Raw genomic sequence first — 21625 nt, forward strand, 5'->3', positions numbered from 1 at the left:
TAAATTCACATACAAAAGATCTACGTCGTTCTAGTCTTTGATTTGATGGAAGTTTTTTTTGACACACGATTATTTTGACTAAAAAAGCTCGAGCGCTCACCATGGTCACGCCAAGAGATGCCCAATAATTGAGAAAACAATTATATCCTGATATCGCTTGTTACTAGCTCGTACTAATAGCCCCCAAGGTTTTATGTGAATAATTTCTCCATTCCCATGATCTGTTTTTATTGTCATCCTCAATATATCTGGTTGAGAAACAATATTTATTTCCCGAGTCCCTCAACCACCTAGCTGTGCCTTTGCGACAGAATAAGCGTTCAACCTTTCCGCTTCCGGCTTGGCAGGGCCAGAAATTGTGGGTTCAGAACCACTAGCGTAGAGTCTAACTAAAGGGGAAAGTTGATCACGCTCGCAACAAAAGCTAAGATGATATTTGTATTGAGTTACCTCATAACCTGGCTATAATCTGGTCTTAAGTGGTTTAACGTCTCAACAGCACAAGCGTTCTAGTAGGATCTTTTCTCATGCTCACTCACTAGTTGCGGAAATGCCAATTCTATAACTGGCTAATTTTCAAGCAATCAAGTTATTTGCCAGGTCAGACAGCCACAGAACTCTCTGTTGGCTAGCTAGCTAGTTATTTAGGTAGCTTGGATGAGATACAAGCCAGTACTAGTCTAGTTTAGTAGCCTATCATTGCATATCAAGTCCTCAAACATTCGTGTTTGGCTCCACCGTAATACAACGTGCATATTCTAGTGATTGAGGAGATTCAACCTGCAGTTGAGTTGTTCTCCATAGGTTGCCCAGGAAGATTTCTCCGCATTTATTATCCATTAGGGCTGTCATGGTAGCATGTAAATTGCGAAGAGACCCTTTATCGCGCTGTTGAGATATCTTCTATTCTCTCACAGGGGGAGACTTCAAGGAAGAGATGGCCTTATTCAAGATATTTAAAAGAGCCAAGAAACCATGGGGTTATAGTTGGCGGTCCTCGTCAGCTTTCACAGTGGTATGTGTCGTCGTAACACTGTTTGCAGGTATGGCCTTTGTTCCTGAAATCGACGTTAGATAGCAATGTTTTTCACAAGCGGCAGTGAGAACCCCCTCTGACCACAGTCTGTAACCTTTAGAAACGTTCACCCACGGTTTCGTGATACCTATTCTTCCGTACATTCTCGAGAAGCGTAACAATGTCGACCCTAAGGATACTCAGCAGTTTACGTACTTGATACTCACAACTTACGGCGCCACGGCAGTGGTATCTGGACCTGTGATCGGGCAGTTGACGGACAGGTTTAAGTACCCCAAGATAATTCTAGCAATTGGGCTAGGAGTCGCGTTTCTAGGGACAGTTATTCTTGCAACTTCCACAAATCGTATGAAAATATCACCCCAGTTGGCACTTAAATAGGCACGAGACTGACCATTCCCATTAGTTATAAATGTTTTTCTCGGGCGCATCATACAGGCCGTGGGAAGTACGGTATCCCAGGTTGTTGGGCATGCAACGCTTAACGATGTTGTTAAACCACAGAATATGGGTATAATATTGGGTATGGTAAACGCCTTTATCAGTGCAGGGGCATTTTCTGGTCCGGCAATATCAGGTTTCATGCTCGAATACTTCGGATATTGGAAAACCTGGATGATAGTATTCGGGATACTTTCCCTTGATATCGTGCTGAGGTTGTTGTTGATTGAACATCGAAAAATCAAAGATAAGCGGAAACAAGCCAAAGCCAAGAAGGATGAAGAAAGCAGAAACGCTACTTCGTTACCGGAGAGCGTAAACGAATACACCTCACTTATTTCCAACGTCTCAAAGAAACCCTACAATCTCACTAAGGGAATAAGTGATGTGAAGAAGGGCTGTGCATCCATGTTCTCCTTCTACTGGACACTGCTCAGCCAGCCTATGATCCTTATTGGACTCGTGTCCTATATGACCCGCTCATCTCTGATGGCCAGTTTCAACACTACACTCCCCACGCATGTGCGAGATCTTTTTGGGTGGGGTAGCTTCCCCGCTGGCATGTTGTTCGTCGGGCTCCAGGCACCAGGCATGGTCCTTGACCCTCTTTTCGGATGGATCCGAAGAAAGGGTGGAAACAAGATACTCACAGGCCTGGGGTTTATTCTCCTGGGTCCACTGCTCTGGCTTCTCGGGGTAGTGAATCAAAAATGGATGCCATGGTCCGGTTCCGAGGATATGGTTAAGCTCGTATATGTCATTGTCATTGTCTGCATAGGATGCATCCAGAATCTCCCAGCAAGCGTCGGGGCAGCGGAGATAACCGGTAATTAACCAGGAATCATAACCATCACCCCATTAACTAGTTGTGCTATATGCTAACTTTGTGGGTGCTATCTTAGCCGTAATGGAGCATCTTGAATCGGAGACTCCGGGAATATTCGGCATCAAGGGTGGGAATTCGCGAGGCCACTCCCTTTCTAACGGGAGTTTTAATCTGGGCCAGTTCATAGGACCACTTTTATCTGGATCTTTGGCAGATAATCTGGGATATGATAGTATGACTTCAACTTTGTGTAAGTTTCATTCGAAGGTGATTGCTGCCATCAAACGCTGACCTACATTCAGGTGGTATCTGCTTCGTTACATCAGTTTTGACAATTGCTTTTATGAAAGATAAACCATCAAGGAGGAGCTGGTGGGGGTGAAGGTAGGTAATTGGCATCATGATGCAAGAGTTTCCTTGGGAGGTTTCTGTTCTGGTGGTTGATGTTTTAATGTTGCGGTGCTAGCCCACTCAACGAAGGAGGGGAAGTTGGCGCCTGGCGCTTCGAACCTTAACTAACTAGCTAGTTCAACCTAAGCGCTTATTAGTTACGCAGAGTAATGACTCCTGTGTATCCAGGTGGGCGATTTCGCCATTTCCACTGTTTAATGGAATCTGGGACACAGGTTAATAGGCATCAGAATAATTAATATTAATTCACATCTTTATTTCTTTCGTAACAGGTACATCCCTGTAAATCCTTCTCGTTTATCTACGCCCGATAACTACCCATGTTCCAAAACAAATACTGCTGAATAAAAGAAAACAAATAAGAAGGAGGGATGGGTGGAAGAATCAAGGTATACGCTAAGGATGACAATAGATAAAGGGTATGGGTAGGCAGTCTATGTCCTAGTCGTGGGGTATACAATACATTATGGGGGTGGCAGCCGTTCAATCGTATGGTAGTTGGGGTATGATGGTGTTTTCTGTCCCGGTGTGGGGTAGCCGTGATGTACTTTCATGCTAATTCGTGTGAAAGCAATGATATTTTTGGGTTGAAAGTCAAAGGTGGAGGGAGAGTGGTGGTTAGAGCAGTGAAGGCTCAACCAAGGAGGACTATATTCGAGAGTTAGAAAAAAAATACGTTCACTTAACCACCATTATAAGACATGAAGTACGAACCTTCCCAGCCCCAATCCCCCATAACACTGAGCCAGTGTAGATTACCTCGAACAGTCCTTTCGTACTCGGGGAAAATACGACATAGGCCTGAAGATCCATCGCCGCGGCTAGATGCTAAGGATACTGTTGGGCTGGGTGACGGTGTTTGATTAAATGTTTCGGGAAGCGGTGTTGATGCAGCCGCATTGATATCATCAGCTGAGAAGACACGAGAATCTTGCCTGCCAGCAAAGACAAGTGGCTCTATTACACTGTCATGGCGGCTGCAGGCCCCTGATACCGGCGTATCAAGAGGTAGAGAGTATATATCAGATTGGTGGTTCATCATAGCAGCTTTGCGAGCGTCTCGACGCTTCCAAACCTCGCAGACAACTTCTATGCATCGGTCGATATTTCCAATCGCCATTCGTTGTTGCATTTCTGCCCAACGAATTCTTGCCCAGTTTCTATCTTCCTCGCTATCGGCTTCACAGCTGGCGACTAGAAGTGGGAAGATCTGGACCACAAGAGTCCGGGACCCCAGAGGGATAGTGGCGAGAGTGACAAGAATTCGGTTGGCTAGTTCACTTGTAGATTCTGAAGGTATTTCAGGAACAGCTAGATGCAGGTGGAGCAGAATCGCCCAACGGTAGGCCTGGGCGGTCTGGAAGCTGTCCTGGATATTGGATGTCGGGTCTTCTGGCGGTTTGAAATACCTCGGAGGAGCCCATTGTTCGATGAGTGTTTTGAGCTCCATCGCCTGGGAGACAATAGCAACCGAATTCATTGGGACCTTGCGAACGTTTTGGACTAAGACAGCAACACGGCCGATTAGCGGGAATAAGCTGGCCGCGCAGCCTAATAAAGGGTCGACTTCGTGGACTTGTGGGGTGAAAATGGGAGGAAACGGAATCTGGTCGAACCCGGTGTCTTCACGGGAGGTTAGCTGGGCAATGACTGCAATGTACATCCAGCCGTTGTATAGAAACATCAGGCGGGACTGGTCGCTAGGTGAAAGTGGCATGTGGGTATGCCTGGCGACGGCCCTGTCAAACAAAACTTTAGCTCCACGAAGATGATGTACGCCAGTTGAGACATGCGTATCCCATGTATCCGCAAATGCGAGAGCGAGCGTTGTAGCCAAGGCCGCATCTATATTCATGCTTTCTATATCGACAGCTAGCGTTCGGACGCTCTGGCGCATGTGGTCCATCCCAAGGTATTTGAATGAAGCATTTTCCTTGGTTGAGTGAAACGCAGCCATCGCACATACTGCATGGTATAGTGCGGGTGTATCTCGAATTAGAGGAGTCACCGCTGTCCGCCACGGATTCTCAGCTACGCCATCTTTGATTGAGAGAATACCACAGGTGCGCCGGTCGAATCTAAGGAGGAGCATTTCGGCACTGTCCGCTGCGAAGTTTATCGGTGAGGGGATGGGTATGCTATGTATCTGGGATAGTGATCCCGGTCGTTTTCTTTTGAGAGTGATGAAATCGCCGGGAATGTCCTGTCGAATAACTCCTCCAGCGTTGTCATCCTCAGAGTCTGCGAGCGGGGTGTGAGATCTTGATGTGAAAGGTTGCGTTTCTGATGTGAAGGTTGGAGTAAAAGCCCCTGAAGATTGAGGGAAAGGCACGGCCTCCCTGGCTACTAGGCTCTGCTGCAGCTGGATGCCAGATGTAGTCTCAGGGCTAGAAGAAGCTTTCCCCTGAATATCCAAACCCTCTAGCAGCGGCGTTACCCGGCTGTCAAAACTTGCACAAGATCCGCTCGCTGAAGGCGGGGCCTCCACTGCTGGCGGTGCACGCGGCATGTCCTCGGCCGTGACGTTGATAAAACGGCATTTGTACTGCCTGACACATTGCGACTCTCGTTCTTCTGGGTCTGACCTTTGGGTCTTTGGTTTTGATTTTCCAGTATAGCTAGACTCCTCGAAGGACAGCCATTTGTAGCTTTTCTTGTATCCGCCGCAGGGGACGTTTCTCTTCTGGCATTGAAGGCACGTAGGTTTCGTCTCGTCACATTTAAGTCTCTTTGCCTTGCAAGTTACACACCCTATAGGAGTAGAATTAGCACCGGACGACGACAGGCCTTGTATATAATATATCAGAAAGGCAAAGCTGGTTCTTAGCCCCCTAGTAGTCACTATTTGGAGGGGTATACGTAGTATAACTCCCAACTTTCTGGGAGAAGGACTGGGAGAACATACCGTTGCGGCTCTTTGACTGCTTCGGTTTGTCCTGTGCCGGACTACTAGGGGCAGGCGGATCACACGATTGAGCAGACGGGGGACAGCTAGGCTGCCCGCGGACGGTTGCAGCGTCCTGCTTGAGGTCGCAAGGTCGAGCAGCGTCGCTTGAGGATGTGTCCATGGAGCATCGGGCGGCGTTCACGCCAGTCCACAGAGAGATAGAATAGGAAGACACAAGGCTTATATCTAGCTACATGGTCCTCTTCTCCGCAGGATGCCTGGACAAGGGGGGAGTAGTAGCTCGAACGCAGCGCCAGCAGCAGCAGCAGGTTTCCTAGCGCACAGCCGCCTGTTTCCTCACACTGTACGCCTTTCTTTCTCAACTCTCTCACTCACTCTCTCTCTCGTTCACTGTCACTCGCTCAACCCTCCCTTTTTTTTTTTTCTTTTTTTTTTTTCCTTTCTTTCCTTTCTTTCTTTCTATTTTCCGGCCGTCGTCCTTCGTCTGGCCTCCTGTGTCCGCGTTCATATGCCTGCAAGCTTGAAGATCCTGTGGAAATCGCCCTTTTGCTTCTCCACAAAGTGCCGATAATTCTCCGCATACGAGACGTGACGGGGACTTTACAGCCGCCACCAGTCGGAGCAGGCGTATCAATACAGCTGTGTTACACCGACATCAGTGACTTTCTTTTCTTCGCCATCGATCCCAACGCTTTCTTTTTCTTCTCTTTGGCGAACAGAGCCAGCCCAGGTCAACGAAGTCCAGACTCTTGGTCGCTGGCGGCGAGGTGTGCCTGGAAGCTCGTGGGCTTTGCGCTTTGCGGAACCGTTGGCTGCAGTTCTAGCTTGGGTTTCCATGGGAAGTTACGCCAGCAGATCATGGCGTCGGCTGCTGATAGTGACTGATATTCCTCAACCTCTTACCACAAGGCGGCCAGAAGATATTCGCCACGGCTTCACTTTCCACAGAGCGAAAAAAAACCTGGTTAGGAGACGAGGCGATGGGACGAGACGATGGGGCCAAGCGATGGGGCCAAGGGGCTCTCCTAGGAAGCATATTCAATATTATCTCTATGTTTCTGCCTAAAAGTGGGGAGAAATATGGGTTTATATTGGCCCCCTGAAAGCGTGCAAGATACCACCACCTCCTCCTCCTCCTCAGCGACAACATGCCTATGCCTGACATCATTGAGAGGAGGAGGAGGGGGGAGGGGGCCGCGGAAGCTAGGCATGGACTGGCTACAGCTAATTCCGTCCGTGAGGAATGAATTTCGTTTTCAAAAGCCGCTGTCTGCTCCGGCTGCCCACGTCACCATTATGCTTACATTACAGATTACAAGGACAAGGAAAAAAAGCGCCTGCAAGGCAGTGTTATAGTGTACGTACATGCGGGAGAAAAGCGCTAAACTATAACTACCTCGGCACGGGCTTGACAAAATTTCGCTATTTCAAACCCTCCTAGTATCATCATTGCTACAAGGGACCCGGCCAAGGTACCCATCAGGATCTGTGATTCAGGGTGTAACATCACCCAAGACAACTGTCATATTCTACTACGGAAGACTCCGGAAATAAAGAGTATAGATGACAGTCAAATAGTGTTTGTTCTGTTTGTGATCGGGTGCTCTCTGCACCTTGTGGATGTCCATCTAAGTACTTAAAGGTCAACCTAACTTTTATATTAGTGACCCTATCGGAAAATCACTAGTTACCGATGGATCGGTTTTTAATATCGGAAATCGGTTGGCTCCAGAGGGACCCTTTCCCGTAGCCAGCCAAAGATGCTAAGAGACTGCCTTGTGCCCTCTGCCATGGGCACAAGACCCTCCTCTTCCCATCAACATGACGAATCGTCTGTCGATTCCATCTTAGCACGAACTTCTGCATGGGTCTAATTGGCAACCTGCTGTTTTCCTATTAGCTCGGAATAATCACAGGGACCACTCACAAGGTTGCAAGTGGCGACTCAAGGAGGCATGTCCTTCTTGTGCCATTCACTGTTTACGGGGCTAATAAGAAGTTTGTCCCGCTGAAGTTGAGACATGCATGGATCGTTGGATAGAACCATGAAGCTGCCGGGCTGAGTCGGGAAGTGGTTAAAAAGAATAATACTTACTTATGGCGGATGGTAAGTTTAGCCCGGGCAATTCCGCAATACTACAAAGCTAATCTAGAGTTAGTTACGGAGTATGCCAATGCCTGGGCACTGAAAAGTGTGTAATTCCTTGGGTATCCGCTATGGAGAGGGTTCACTGACCAAGACTCCGACTTTTCTAGATCTGTGGAGTTGACATTACCGCGAGATAACGGAGTTCAAAGATCTGCATGGCCTGATTAGATCGGGAGTATGGTTCATTATTCTCAAATAATATGCCAGTACGACATAACTAAGACATGCCAATATTTACGCCAAATTAATGTTGATGGTTTCGGCCTAGCACCAATCAGGGGGCAGGATTGCAGTTTTAATAGCATTTTGACAAGGACTTAGTTGATGTGATAATGCTGTTAATGGAATCAATTACCGGTTATTACTATCTTCCCTGTCTCATCCAACTCTAGTTCTCTACCGCTGCATCGGATAGTGGTTGTACGGAGTATAGCTATTAATCTCGACAGCCACAGAGACTATGCTAGAGTAGTTAGCCTTGTGAAAGCATTAGATAGCATACGCATACTTCCAACTATTCACTTCCCAATCTCCTAATTCTGCGCCAATCTTGCCATACACTCCCTTCCCTTACCCCCTTCCCTTACCACCTTCCCTTACTCCCTTCCCTTACTCCCTCTCCCCTCTCTCTCTCTTCTTACCTCGCCGTCCTCGCCGTCCTCGCCGTCCTCTGCGTCACTTCACTCCTCCGTCTGTGCGCTGATATGATGACTAAGATCATGACTAAGCAAGTTGCCCTGGCAACTCCGCCCATCGACTTGCAGCTTGCGATCTCAAAGCCAACTTTTAGTGCACGAATGATAACCTGACCCTAGCCAGATCGCTGTCGCTAATACAGCCAGCAAAGATTAGTGACTCGAGCTAGCTACCTTATCGATCTAAGCTGCGTGCAACTGTTTTTCGTGGCAGCCACACACGCAACGGACTGCAGCGCGAGCGAGCGGGCGAGCGAGAGAGCTAGCGAGGCCAATCCTCCTTCGCGGGGCAGAGGCGATAAACATCAACATTCACTCAATTCCGCATCAACATCAACAGCAACGCCCATCCTGTTTACTTATCGACCCTGTGATGGATGCGAATAATATACCACCATACTCCCTCGGAAAGCAGACAACCCCCCATTTCCCACCGATGCTCAATACGCGGTCTGGCAACGAGCCCTATGAGCGGCCGTTGACCCCCCCTCAGACTCAGGCTGGCTTTATCAGTCCCATCAACACCCCGCAAGGCAGCCCGAGCAAAAACAAAGTACCGCCTGGTGCCACAGGGCTAGTCAATGTGTTCGACAATGCCATGAGGCTCACCCCGTCTTCGCCGTCCAAGTCAGGTTTCGGTAAATCGCCACTGTCACCAGGACGAGGCCAGGTTGATGATTTGACTGCGTACAATGAAGGAAGGGAAGAGTCTGTGAGGCCGGGGAGCCCTACTCGGTTGTCAAACAAGGAGAATGCCCCAATACCTGGGCTGCGGCCAGGAAAGGAAGCGAATACTTTAAGCCATGCTGCTATGTCGCGTCGAGAGCAGTATCAGACAGGCGATCGGATGGAGGCTGGCCTTCGAAAACCACAAGCTCAAATCAGGGGCTTGACCGCGGAGGAACTGGAGAAGTTACAGCAGCCGAAAGTTAAGCGCCTTGCCAATGTCACGCAGCTCTGTTAGTTATACTGTTGACATCCCCTTTGGTTCCTGGATATGTGCTAACCTAGTGAAGATTTCCTTGACCACTACTTCAACCTTCTCAGCTATGTTCAGAACCGACAGATACGCAGCGCCCAATTTGCTGCTGCCTATCCCCCTCCACCTGAGACAGATGAAGCAGAGTACGAAGTCGCACGCCATAAATATTTAGGCCGAGAACGTGCCAACCTTCGGAAACGGAGAACCCGTCTGCGACATGGCGACTTCCAGATTCTTACCCAGGTTGGTCAGGGAGGCTATGGGCAAGTCTATCTCGCACAAAAGAAGGACACTCGTGAAGTGTGCGCGTTAAAGGTCATGAGCAAGAAGCTGCTCTTCAAGATGGACGAGATCAGGCACATCTTGACGGAACGTGACATCCTAACAACTGCAAAGAGCGAATGGTTGGTGAAGCTACTTTATGCTTTTCAGGACGATACTCAAATATACCTTGCCATGGAATACGTCCCTGGAGGTGATTTCCGTACTCTACTCAACAACACAGGGGTCCTCCATAACCGACACGCTCGATTCTATATCGCTGAGATGGTAGCCTGCGTGGATGCTCTCCATGTTCTTGGATACATTCATCGAGACTTGAAACCAGAGAACTTCCTGATTGACTCTACCGGGCACGTCAAGTTAACTGACTTTGGATTGGCAGCGGGCATGCTTAATCCTACCAAAATTGAGTCTATGCGTTTGAAACTGGAGGAGGTCGGAAAGACGGCCGTGCCATTTGGTCGGCCGATGGAGCAACGTTCAGCTGCTGAAAGACGCGAGGGTTACCGATCACTTCGAAAGCTAGATGTCAACTACGCCAAATCAATCGTTGGATCGCCTGATTATATGGCTCCAGAGGTGTTGAGCGGTGAGGAATACGACTTCACTGTTGACTACTGGAGTCTGGGGTGCATGCTCTTCGAAGCTCTGACGGGCTACCCTCCTTTCGCTGGAGCGACTGTGGATGAAACATGGCAGAATCTCAAAAATTGGAAAGATGTGTTGCGCAAGCCACAATACGAAGATCCGAACTACTATCTCTCCCGACGTACTTGGGACTTTATCACTCGACTTGTTGCTTCGAAGGAACATCGGTTCAAGAACGTTACTGAAATTCACAACCATGACTATTTCGCTGAAGTGAACTTCAACACCCTGAGAGAAGAGCAGAAGGCTCCGTTTGTTCCTGACCTTGACTCTGAAACGGATGCTGGCTACTTCGACGACTTCGGAAACGAGGCTGACATGGCTAAGTATAAGGAGGTACATGATAAACAGAAGGCACTTGAGGATATGGCTGATCGTGACGAAAAGATGAACAAGAGCGTCTTCGTTGGGTTCACTTTTAGGTATGGGATCTTACTCTAGAGATTTCTTCTACGCGATTGTTTTGCTAACGGTGAAATGAATAGACATCGAAAGCCGGTCATTGATAGCGACGGACGCAGCAGCCCTCGGAAGGGTATCCCGACCGACGGGTCCTTTGGAACCATGTTTTAAAGAAATTTGACTCGCCGAAGCCACCGCTTTCACCGACGTTGTGTGTTCGCCACCGACTATCTCCAACATATCCATCCCTCCTTCTTCAACCCCTTCCAGAGCTGGCTCCGTTAATTTTACTCATTCACTTTTCCTTCAACCACTCGGCAAATAAACTTATTGTAATATCTGTAGCTGTTTTACATGGCGTGGTGCAGGCATTCGTTTTCACTCTCATTTTTATCCCACCCCCTTGACATTCAGACCTTGCCAAACGTACTACAGATATGTCCCAAACCCCCATACTCTGGTCCATCTTTTCTCCTTTTCCTTTGACTGTGTGAATCCTTTTCTTCTTGTGCATTTCTTTGTTGCATACACTCTCATCATCTGTTCCCGGTTTCTTTAGGGTGGGTAAACGTTTCTCTTTTCTTTTGGTACCGTAGCCTTATTATAACATTACGAGTATAGTTGACTGACGGTTCTGTTTCTCTCCTGTAAATGTCTTGGACTACAAAACTTGTAAACATCTATTGTAGTTGAATGTATGTAAACAAAGGAACTGACTGGCTGGTTTAAGCGTGGAGGCGCCTGGGCGGGATGACGTAACGAGCTCGTAAGTTTAGAGCCGCATAACTAACGAAGGATTTAAACCTTCAATCACAGACCGGAGCTTCTTCCAACCTTCCCTCTACCATCGACCTCGCATCCAACCAACGAGCTCAACAATCACGAAGCTAACTGGGCAAATACACCCCAATCGTCCTTTCACCATGTTTCGCTTTGTAAGTTCTTTCTGTTTGACTCTCCAAGTTACCAACATCGACTAACAAAGCACCTTTACCGTGTCTAGCATAAAACCTTAGACATCATCACGCTCTTCCACAAGCCCACCCTCGCATCATCCACAAAAGCACTATCTGTCCTGCAGAGGGCCTCAACAGCCATCAAAGAAGGAACAGCAACATCTCCTTCCGGCTCCCCACTACGAAATTCTGACTTCGAACTAAACGTTACGGAAGAGCCGCCAACTACGGACCAGCTCAAGCTTATTATGGATTACATGACATCCTCTCCTCTTGCGAGCGGGGGTATCGGGGTGGGCAAGCCAGGTGACTTGGTGTCTGGAGCTACAGACCGATCTGATGCTGTTAAACGGCTGAAGGAGAATGGTGACAGTTTCATAAGGCCTGTGGTAAGTTGTGAGTCACTGGGTTAGATGTGGAATGGGGAACTGACTGGGTTGATCTACGAATGTAGGTTGTGGACTGGAATAATGGGAAAGCAGGTATGTCCCGTTTCAGATATGAGAGGTGCCTTGTAAATTATGTGTGCTAATTGGGATCGTTTCATAGTGCTTGCTACGAGTGAGTCGGCGATATTGAAGTTGCTCTCGGAAGAGACCTGAAGACGCGAGTGATCATGAAGACTCCTTGCCCACTCTTACGGTTTTATTATTTACTTTATAACATGAATGAAACGAGTACGTTAGTCGTCGAGGAAAACATCGCTGTATTATTGTTGTTTGTATATTAGGTATCGAGGCTCTAATGACTAAGAAAAATCTACGCTGCTCTATACGAAGAGCATTGAGTACGCTACCTGGATGCTACATCATCGGTGTAATGTAACGGACGAACGACGGCCTATATATCTTGCCAGCCAAAGAGCGAGGAAGACAAAGAAAATAAGCCCGAGAGCCGAGGAGAATATCCATTGACGGTCGTTGCTGGGCTTACCCACACCGAGTCATAACTCAGAAGAGGCCGCAGTTCCCTCAGCGGGGATGACGCGGTCAAGGAATTTCTCGAGGTCCTGAATCTCATCTGGATCGCCGGAATGGCCCAGTCCGCTATGAAAGGAAAATATTAGCACAGAAATCACGTAGTGAGCCACTTCAAGATATTTTTACGCACTGATAAGTTTTAAAGTCGACGTCAACGCCCATATCCTTCAGGATGGAGGCAGTTTTCTCTCCATACTGGTGCTTAACCACCTGATCGATATCTCCATGGCCCATAAAAAGGGGTGTCTTCTGATTCGGCCAACCCTCTGGGATATGCTTCTTGAGCTGTTCAGAAGACAAAGGAAGGTAGCATGACAAGCCAAAGATACCACCTAGCTTTACAGGGGATGCGAAGCCGGTGACCAGCGCCATAGCTCCTCCCTGAGAGAACCCACCGAATACGATGCGGGAGGGTTTGATTCCCTTGTCTATTTCTTCTTTGATGAGAGTGTTGAAGTAATCGCGGGACTTCAGGATGCCTTCCTCGTCGCGCTGGGCAAAGAACTCCTCCATGGTTTGCTGGTGGCTGTTAGTGTTCAAGTGTTCATAGTGGGTTCAGGGTCGCGGAGGGAATCGTACTGTAGGAGAGAGGTTCTTGATATCGTACCATCCCGGCATGGACATGCCGAAGTTCTAAAGCAGATGATTGACAGTCAGCAGAGGGAAGAGTGGAGAGAGGACAGGGACAGGGGAGATGAGGGCAGACATACCACAGTGATCGGGATGGAGGGTGCGTTGGGGAAGATAAAGGAGACTTCATCATACATCCCGCGTCGGCGCCAGTTTTTGGCCATCATCATCCTTCAGTCAAGGCATATTAACAAGTGTTCAGCTGCATATACGGAGTATAGGGCGCATCGCATCATACCAGCCTTCTCCGCTGTTAGGGTTCGGTTAGAAGTGGTAGACTCAGCAGCTGTTGCGCGAAGGATAACTCACGTGTCACCCAGGCCATGGGCCATGATGACGGTAGCAGTGTGCCTCTTAAGGGCCGGGACAACAAATGGTGCTTTCGTGGCCATGGTGACGGCGCTGTCAGTATGGGATTTGGTTAATGGATGAGTTGCTTGCCCTTGATCTGGCCTTCAAGGATGGAAGAAAAAGGAACAAAACTTTCCTCGGCTCGCGATAAACCTTATCTTTATTACTAATATATTCCTAATCAAGGACATCATGGGTTTAGTCACGTGCAGCGCGAAGGATGGACGGAGACGAGGAAGACGAACGACGTCAAGAAGGAAGAAGAAGGAAACACTTGGGAGAGACAGAGGAAGAAGTGAGATTGATCGAGTCATATTTCGTCATATCCGCACTAAGTTATCCATCGAGTGATGTTGGGGGGTATCATCTATTGTACATATTTACAAGAGAGCAACGCCTCCAGCGACGGCAGCACCAAGAACGCCCCAAACAGCGGCTGTCTGAAGCGGTGCCGCGTTGCCAGTTGGGCTGGGACTCTGTCCACCTGAACCTCCAGAACCTCCAGAACCACCGGAACCACCCTGTGGCTGACCGTTCGGCGTGGACTCGTTGGCGTTTCGATTCGCAGCCTCGCCGCTGAAGGGCATGGCCTCGACGCCGGTGCCGTTCTTGCAGCTCTCCGGCTTGACATATCGTGCAGACGTGGTGTATACGGCATCGATGCACTGTGAATAGCTCGTTAGCATATTGGCCCCAAAAAACAACAAAAAGATGATAGTCATGAGGGCCGAGGGGCAGTTCATACGTGGAAAAGACCGCCCTTTGGATCACCGTTGCTGAGAACCTGGATGGTGGCCTCCATGCCATCCTTTGGCTTGAAACCGACGACGTCCTCTGAGAGGGACACTTCTGGGAGACAGAAGGCCCCGAGACCGACTTGTCTGAAGGTCTTGACGACGGAAATATTGAAGTTGGATCCCGGGTTAGATCCTAGGCCGAGCAGCACCTGGACGGCTGCCTGGTCGTGGCCCATCTCCATGGCAATGGCAAGTTTTGGGTCGTCGAGGGGAATCTTGACTCTTTCCCGGGACGGCTCTGTTGGGCCACCGCATGGGAACATCGGCTGGGTGTCTTCGCTGCCGCCGCGAGTTGGAGGCGCCTCGACGTTGAAGTGCGCAGCGACGAGCGGCAGCAGGGCGGGGAGGATCGCGAGCAGCTTCATCTTGACCTGTCTTGACTCGTAACGGTCTGTCACTATCACAAGCGGGAATTTCAACAATTGAGCGTGTGATAATGAGACTACGACCAAGCAGAGGCAGAGGCAGAAGCAGAAACGAGGAGGGCCTTTTGCCCCTTTATACCAACCCAACCTTCTCCTTTACTCTGCCCATTGCTAGGCACTTCTGTCCCTCCGCGGATGTTGCCTTCGCCCTTTTTTGCTTCTGCCGATACCCGGGCATCCTCCAGCCAATGAGACGCCGGCTAATGGCGAGTGACTTCGCTTCTCCCGCAAATTTGGGCGCAGCGCAGAGTTACTCTCCGCAACCTTTTAGACGCAGGGGAAGCCGCTCTGCGCTTAGGTAATATGCTCAATCCCACTCAAGGGGAAAAAGCAAACAACGTTTGGATGTCGAAGTCGATACTCCGTACGGAGTACTCCTACCAGGTTCTATAATTAGGTATGGATATGATGGACACGGAGATGGAGATGAAGATATATACAGATGCCGATGGTATAAACATGAAGACAAGAAAAGACAACGAAAGACAACGAAAGACAACGAAAGGATGAAAGACGCTAATGCTCCTCGAAACGATGGGCATAACGCCCGACTGCCAGGTCGCCGACAAAGATGCCCACCAGGATACACATGAAGTAGCCGACGTTCATGGTCATCACAGCCAACATGCTATTTCGGTGTCAGTATAAGATATATCACTATAAGGACAAAAGAATAAGAATAGAGAATGGAGGAAATTGCGTACAGGAGATAGCCGACGCCAGCGTTGAGAGTCACCATGGCCGCCCGCGGCAGGTCAACGCTGAACCTCCAGGGCATCACCGGCGGCCCTGCAGTCGCGTTGACCACTCGAACATTCTCCTCGACGCCGTGGGCGCTTATCAGCCGGCCCGTCTTCTTCTCGTCTGCGTCCTCGCTGCTGCGTTCCGACTCGGGCTCTGTTGGCGTCGTCGGCGATCCAGGCGGTGATATCGATGCCCTCCGGCCCTGGACTATGACATATCGTCGTGCTCTGGCGGCGGCGAGGAAGCGCCGGTCCATGATTGATTTGGCCGTGAGCAGAACTCTGGCCACGACTCCGAGCACAATGAGGAAGATGCATGTTCCGGCGTATGCACCACTGGTCCGCGGCGTCCAGCTCAGCGTGTACAGGGGCGTTGCGGGTATGTTCTGGAAGACCATGGCCACCGCCATGTTGGGGTCTGACGAGCCATGCGAGTGAGCCATCCTGCTGTTCGAGAATCGAGGACGGCGTCTGGCGATGAATGCTGGGCAATGGAGGATGTTGTTGATGTTGCTGTCTCCTCCTCGACTTGAGGCTGCGACGCCGATGATGATGTTGAAATAGGGAGCGACGACAAGCGACTAAGCGAAAGAAAAAAAAGGACCCGCGGGATGAGCAGATTATTAGACATAAGCTTGTTCTTTTGCTAACCTTAACCTTGTCTCGGTTGGCTTATGTAATATGCTCACCCTCCAACTCCCGCGGTTGCTATTAATACATTATTTTAGGGAGATTTCAACTCCTACCTTTTGGCGCCTCCTCGAACGACCCCGGCTATCTCGATTACTGTCGCTGTCACTGTCACTGTTACTACCGCGGACAGTGGGTGCCTGGTAGGAAGATGGCTCACAACCATGGCGGAGGCGCGACGCCCACCGGGGACGGCGTGCCGACGTACTTTGAGATGCAGCGGATGTACTGGGCGGTCGTCGGGACGGCAATCGGCGTCGCTACAGCCTGCAACATCCTCAACAAGATAGTCGCCGCGCAGAGGTATGTAGGAAAAGAGTGGCTGCATGGTGATGTAGAAAGCTGGTTGTTATATACAGGAGAACTTGACTGACAAAGGGGTAGATCGACCGATACGACGAGGACGCCAGCAAAGCCCAAGTCGCTCTTCTTCAACATCTATGCGACGCTCACAGCCATGACGAGAGAATACTCGTCAGCAACCCTCAGCCCGCTGAAGATGGGGCGCTGGGAGCTCCAGCCGTCGCCGCTGGGCAGAGTCAGCGTTGTCCTGGCCAACTTCATCGCCGTCATGGTGTTCTGCTTCTACAAGCTCAACACCTTGGACAAGTGGTCGTGGGAGACGGTCGGGTACCGGACCGGATTCATGACCGTCGCCCAGCTGCCGCTCATCTTGCTGCTGGCCGGCAAGAGGAACATCATCGGCTTCCTGACGGGCTCCAGCCACGAACGGCTCAACTGGCTGCACCGATGGACCGCCAGGACGCTCTGGATGTCCGCTACCATCCACATGGGGTTCTGGTTCCGCAGCTGGGGGCGCTTCAACTACATTGCTACCAAAGTCAGAACGGATCCCCTGACGCAGCGAGGGATAGCAGCGTGGTCCATCCTTACTTTCATCCTCTTTGCCACTCTTTCGCCCGTCAGACGCTGGAGTTATGAGCTTTTCTTCGTCTCCCACGTTGTTACTTATGCGGGCTTCATTGCTGCTGCATGGCTGCATGCCGAGCCCGAGGTTAAGATGTGGGTTTGGGTGTCTATTGCTCTCGTTGTCTTTGATCGAGTAGCCAGGTGGGCGATGATGGTTTGGTCGAACCTCGCTATTTTCTCCAGGTCATCTTCCCGTAGTAACTCCTCCTCCTCCTCTTCCTTATGGGCAAACTATGCTACATTCACCCCCTTGGCTGGAAATGTTACCAGAGTCACCATCCGCAACCCAGTCATCTCCTGGAAGCCGGGCCAGCATGTCTTCCTCTCCGTCCCTGCTCTTGCCCCCTTCCAAAGCCATCCGTTCACCATCTCTTCCCTCCCATCGGACAACAAGATAGAGTTCCTCATCCGTGCCGAGTCAGGCGCTACTAGAGCCATTCTCAACCACGCGGAGAAGTGGAATACCGCCATCGACTCGGACTCAACTCGTCTTGTTGCCCTTGACGGACCATACGGCGCTATCAGGCCCCTTCGCCAGTTCGACAGCGTCGTCTTCTTCGCAGGCAGCATGGGAGTAACTTTCACCATGCCATTACTGCGTGACATTGTAGACGGCTGGAAGGGAGAATGCAACGGCGGCTCCATCCCCATTACCAAACATATCCACTTTGTCTGGGCCATTCGCTCCCATTCACACATTTCATGGTTCCAGAAGGAGCTGGAGTCTCTCATGCGGGACGTGGAAGACTGCCGAGCAACCAACTCCAAGTTCAGGCCAACCTTTGAAATAAGCATATACCTCACTTCCGATCCTCATATGTCTGCTACTAGCCCTTCGGCTCACGGTACCGGTCTCCATATACAACGTACCCCGTCGACAGCTTCCGACTCATCTCAGACGACATCCCTTTCCCCCCTTGTTTCCTGGGAAAAGGGTGTATCTTCCAAGTCCCCAGTCTGTCTCAGGACGGGTAGACCGAATATCGATAACATCATCCTCTCGACTCTCGAAGTGGCAGAGGGCGAGAGCGCTGTCGTCGTATGCGGTCCCAGTGGGCTCAGCACGGATGTGCGGCGCAACGTCGTCTCTTTATCTGACGAACGAGCAGTACATAAGGGTACAGGGGCCCAGGGTATATATTTACATGTCGAAGAATTCGGTTTCTAACGCCCTTTCCACCTGCCCCGTTTTCTTCAAGTACATAGCCAGTGATGTCATGAGTATATAAATGAGACGCTTTTTTTTCTCTTCATCTCTCGCATTTAAATTCCCCGTCTACTTGTGCTCCTGTCCCAGCCAAATACAGCCCTCTAGAAAGCGTCCTATTTTATTAACCCCCGTCTCGCCCAGGCATGCCACTCCACCAACATACCCATCTGGTCTAATTACAGCAATAGCGCCTTCATCCTCACTCACGCCATAAAGCCGGTATGCATCCTCACTGGCAACAGCAGAACAATAAACGTTCATTTCCGCAACTTCACGCAGGGAGCTAGGCACATCACTCCAGACAAAGGATGAAGTAGGCAGTGGAGCCTTTGGTGGTGACGTTGGCGTTAAACCTACTAATGCGCGCGGGTAGATGGTGATAAGCTGCAAGATATTACCGGATGAATACATGGAGGATACCCGTTTGACCATCTCACAGAGTCCGGTTAGAGTCTGACTTGACATGCCGTTCGGATCAAGTAAGTCACCTGATGTAAGGCATAGGATCCGAAATGCGCCGGTAGTTGGTATTTCTGTTGCCAAAAAAAAACATACAAGTTAACCCACTTGATCTAGTTATACGCCAACAGGTCGGCACGGTAAAGGACAACGAACCGTCGTGTAAGTCCACATGGCAGCCGTCTGCATGTCTCTTCAGCTTGATATTCAACAGCCGCCTACCAGGCCTCAAGATACCAGCCAGATAATCTGTCCCTCTGATCACATTGTGGTCAATGGATTTATCGACCAAGATGCTCTCGGGATACTCAATTCCACATCCACTAGTGAACCCGTTGCCGGTCCTGAATACTTCCAGGAACTGGTCATGTGTCAGTTCGGAGCCAGCTGCACCTGCAGTGCCGATTTTGCCCGAGAACATGGAGGAGAATGACCGGTCGAATTCGATTAATTGTTGTGCAATTGTGCGGCGTTCTGTCTCGTAGGTATCAAGAATTGTATCCGGGGAACTTGCGCTCTTGTGTGAGACGGGAGACAGTCCGTTCACAGAGTAAGCCAGTTTCCATGCGAGGTTGAAAGAGTCCATCATTGAGACATTCATCCCTTGACCAGCCTGTGACATGTTAGGGTACAACCTCTGTATACCACCTTGGAAGAGTGCTTCTTATCAGCTTACTTACCTTGGGACTATGCGTATGGCATGCTATATACCGTCAGTCAACACATTCTTTGTTCCAAAAAAAGGCCTCTGGAACGTACCATCTCCAACAATAAACACTCTCTGCTTTCCATTCACGCCCCTCACTAAGAAGCGGTCACTTACTCGCTGTCCAATCTGGTATGCAGTCCACCATTCGACCTTCGTGCCCTCCCTCTGCTTAATATAGTATGGTTTGATAGCCTCCTGAGCCTGCTTCATGATACTTTCCACGGTAACTTGTCCCCGTCGAGCTCTCGGGTCATCATACCCTTTCTTAAATCCTTGAGCTTTCGTTGTTCCTGCAATATCAGCTTCATCAACCTTGACGTCACCGGGAACCTGCACGTAAAGACGCGTAATGAAAGCTCCCGTCATGGACCGCTCGCGAGGGATGATCATGATGGAGCCAGCATCGGAATGAACAGCAGTTCGCCTTCGAACATCTGGGAAATCTGTATCAACTACCAGATCAATGACACCCCATATATGGTCTGTCATCTCCCCTTCTAGCTTCAACCCCATGCATCGACGAACAGTTGAGTGTGCGCCATCTGCACCGACAAGGTACTTGGAGCGAATAGTCCGTCTCCCGCTTGTTGGAGATTCAATTTCAGCAATGATTGGGAAAGCCGGGTCTCCTTTCTCGTCAATTTGCACGTCGAGCAGGGTCGTGGATCGTCGAACGCCCCCTGAGTACCGGAGAAGGTCGTCTTCAAGGATACGTTCCACTTTCCCCTGATGCGTAGTAGCTTCATGAGGATATCTAGCTGCGAGCGCAACATCGTCCACGATGGCAGTCCGCTCGATGCCTCTTGATCCAGTATTCAGTTCCCCCTCTCCCCCTTTCTGCTGAACAGGGTTCCAAAACGCAACCTCCCACACTGGGCAGCCGTCTGTAGATATCTCGTGCATCAACCCGAGGCTTTTAAGTACTTCCATTGTCCGCGGCTGTATCCCATCTGCCTGGCCTGCTCTCAGGATAGTATCCCTGGATTCAATGCACAGAACCGACTTGTCTCCCAGTCCAAATCGCGAGAGAAGCAGCTTGAGCAGCATCCCAGCTGGGCCAGCCTATACTCCATAATCAGTCAATCATTTTACTTCTTCTTGTCTCTCCAAGCATTATCTGCCATAAACTGTCGTAAAGATCATGTCCTGGACTTACCCCTGCGATCACAACTTCATATCTATCCTCCTCAGCGACGGGTTCAGGCGCGTATCTCGGTAGCGGGGGAGCAAGAGAAGGCATCACATTAGGATCATGGTGACGATAGCCAGTATCCTGATAGCCTATGCTGCCCATCTTGCCAGTCGTGGTCCTTTCACTGGCTCTTGTTCTGGTGTTGGCTGTATTCCAGTCTGGGCGGGCCCTTATATAGCCGCGGGTTGGTGCACCGGAACACAGGTGTTTGAAAGGCCTCCGCACGAAATCCTCATGTTTATATATAGCTATACAAGCAGCTATATTTAAACTGGCGTAACATCAAAAGACGCGAATTCCGATGCACCCCCGACGGTCACCAGCGCAAGCGGTGCGACGGATGTGCACGCCCTGCATCGCCTTGTCCAATTGTCCATAAATGTCCTGCATTAGAGGCCCCAGAGTCGAATAGAAGCGGCTTTCTAGCTGGCTGACTTGACGATCAATGCTATGTGGTTTGAAACATAACCGACTTCTCGGTCTGACTGCTTGTTATTATATGCTGTGACATGAATGCCAGTGGATGTTGGTACAGGAGCCCTACATAATAGAGGAGCTGGTTGGACGATGCATGCAGCCCAGGGGTGTTCATGCAGGCAGTGGATTTTGGGGCCTGCAGGAAGGGCAAGGACTGCCACATTCTTTTCTCATGAGACCAGATAGAAGAGACAAGATATGGGAGAGAAGACAGAAGAGAAGAGAGAAGACAGAGAATGGCCAAGGGTCTGTTCCGTGCAGAGAGGCGGGCGGTTGTAGATGTCTACGAGGGCATA

At 49.9% G+C, this 21625-nt stretch overlaps 8 protein-coding genes across 8 annotated transcripts; 3 read left to right on the forward strand and 5 right to left on the reverse strand.

Annotated features, from left to right (window-relative positions):
* Positions 1-1543: 1543 nt before the first annotated feature.
* ARB_01789 (uncharacterized protein) lies at positions 1544-2311 on the forward strand (the record flags this gene model as incomplete). The annotated part of the gene is made up of 1 exon (XM_003011987.1): positions 1544-2311. The coding sequence occupies one exon, from the start codon at positions 1544-1546 to the stop codon at positions 2309-2311; it is 768 nt and encodes a 255-aa protein (XP_003012033.1).
* A 1085-nt stretch (positions 2312-3396) lies between these two features.
* ARB_01790 (C6 finger domain protein, putative) lies at positions 3397-5782 on the reverse strand (the record flags this gene model as incomplete). The annotated part of the gene is made up of 2 exons (XM_003011988.1): positions 3397-5465; positions 5620-5782. 2 exons carry the CDS (start codon positions 5780-5782, stop codon positions 3397-3399), a joined length of 2232 nt encoding a protein of 743 aa, XP_003012034.1.
* Positions 5783-8839: 3057 nt separating this feature from the next.
* On the forward strand, positions 8840-10819 carry ARB_01791 (uncharacterized protein; the record flags this gene model as incomplete). The annotated part of the gene is made up of 2 exons (XM_003011989.1): positions 8840-9425; positions 9483-10819. 2 exons carry the CDS (start codon positions 8840-8842, stop codon positions 10817-10819), a joined length of 1923 nt encoding a protein of 640 aa, XP_003012035.1.
* A 1860-nt stretch (positions 10820-12679) lies between these two features.
* On the reverse strand, positions 12680-13516 carry ARB_01792 (uncharacterized protein; the record flags this gene model as incomplete). Its single annotated transcript, XM_003011990.1, has 3 exons — positions 12680-12782; positions 12847-13235; positions 13427-13516. The coding sequence occupies 3 exons, from the start codon at positions 13514-13516 to the stop codon at positions 12680-12682; spliced, it is 582 nt and encodes a 193-aa protein (XP_003012036.1).
* A 561-nt stretch (positions 13517-14077) lies between these two features.
* On the reverse strand, positions 14078-14859 carry ARB_01793 (GPI anchored protein, putative; the record flags this gene model as incomplete). Its single annotated transcript, XM_003011991.1, has 2 exons — positions 14078-14362; positions 14443-14859. 2 exons carry the CDS (start codon positions 14857-14859, stop codon positions 14078-14080), a joined length of 702 nt encoding a protein of 233 aa, XP_003012037.1.
* A 688-nt stretch (positions 14860-15547) lies between these two features.
* ARB_01794 (Ctr copper transporter, putative) lies at positions 15548-16105 on the reverse strand (the record flags this gene model as incomplete). Its single annotated transcript, XM_003011992.1, has 1 exon — positions 15548-16105. The coding sequence occupies one exon, from the start codon at positions 16103-16105 to the stop codon at positions 15548-15550; it is 558 nt and encodes a 185-aa protein (XP_003012038.1).
* A 398-nt stretch (positions 16106-16503) lies between these two features.
* On the forward strand, positions 16504-18450 carry ARB_01795 (metalloreductase transmembrane component, putative; the record flags this gene model as incomplete). Its single annotated transcript, XM_003011993.1, has 2 exons — positions 16504-16655; positions 16737-18450. The coding sequence occupies 2 exons, from the start codon at positions 16504-16506 to the stop codon at positions 18448-18450; spliced, it is 1866 nt and encodes a 621-aa protein (XP_003012039.1).
* A 108-nt stretch (positions 18451-18558) lies between these two features.
* Positions 18559-20954, reverse strand: ARB_01796 (phenol hydroxylase, putative; the record flags this gene model as incomplete). The annotated part of the gene is made up of 5 exons (XM_003011994.1): positions 18559-18980; positions 19108-19588; positions 19632-19654; positions 19711-20722; positions 20817-20954. The coding sequence occupies 5 exons, from the start codon at positions 20952-20954 to the stop codon at positions 18559-18561; spliced, it is 2076 nt and encodes a 691-aa protein (XP_003012040.1).
* Positions 20955-21625: the final 671 nt, after the last annotated feature.

This window comes from Trichophyton benhamiae, assembly GCF_000151125.1.
Source record: "Trichophyton benhamiae CBS 112371 chromosome Unknown contig00269.3, whole genome shotgun sequence".
Lineage (NCBI taxonomy): Eukaryota > Fungi > Ascomycota > Eurotiomycetes > Onygenales > Arthrodermataceae > Trichophyton > Trichophyton benhamiae.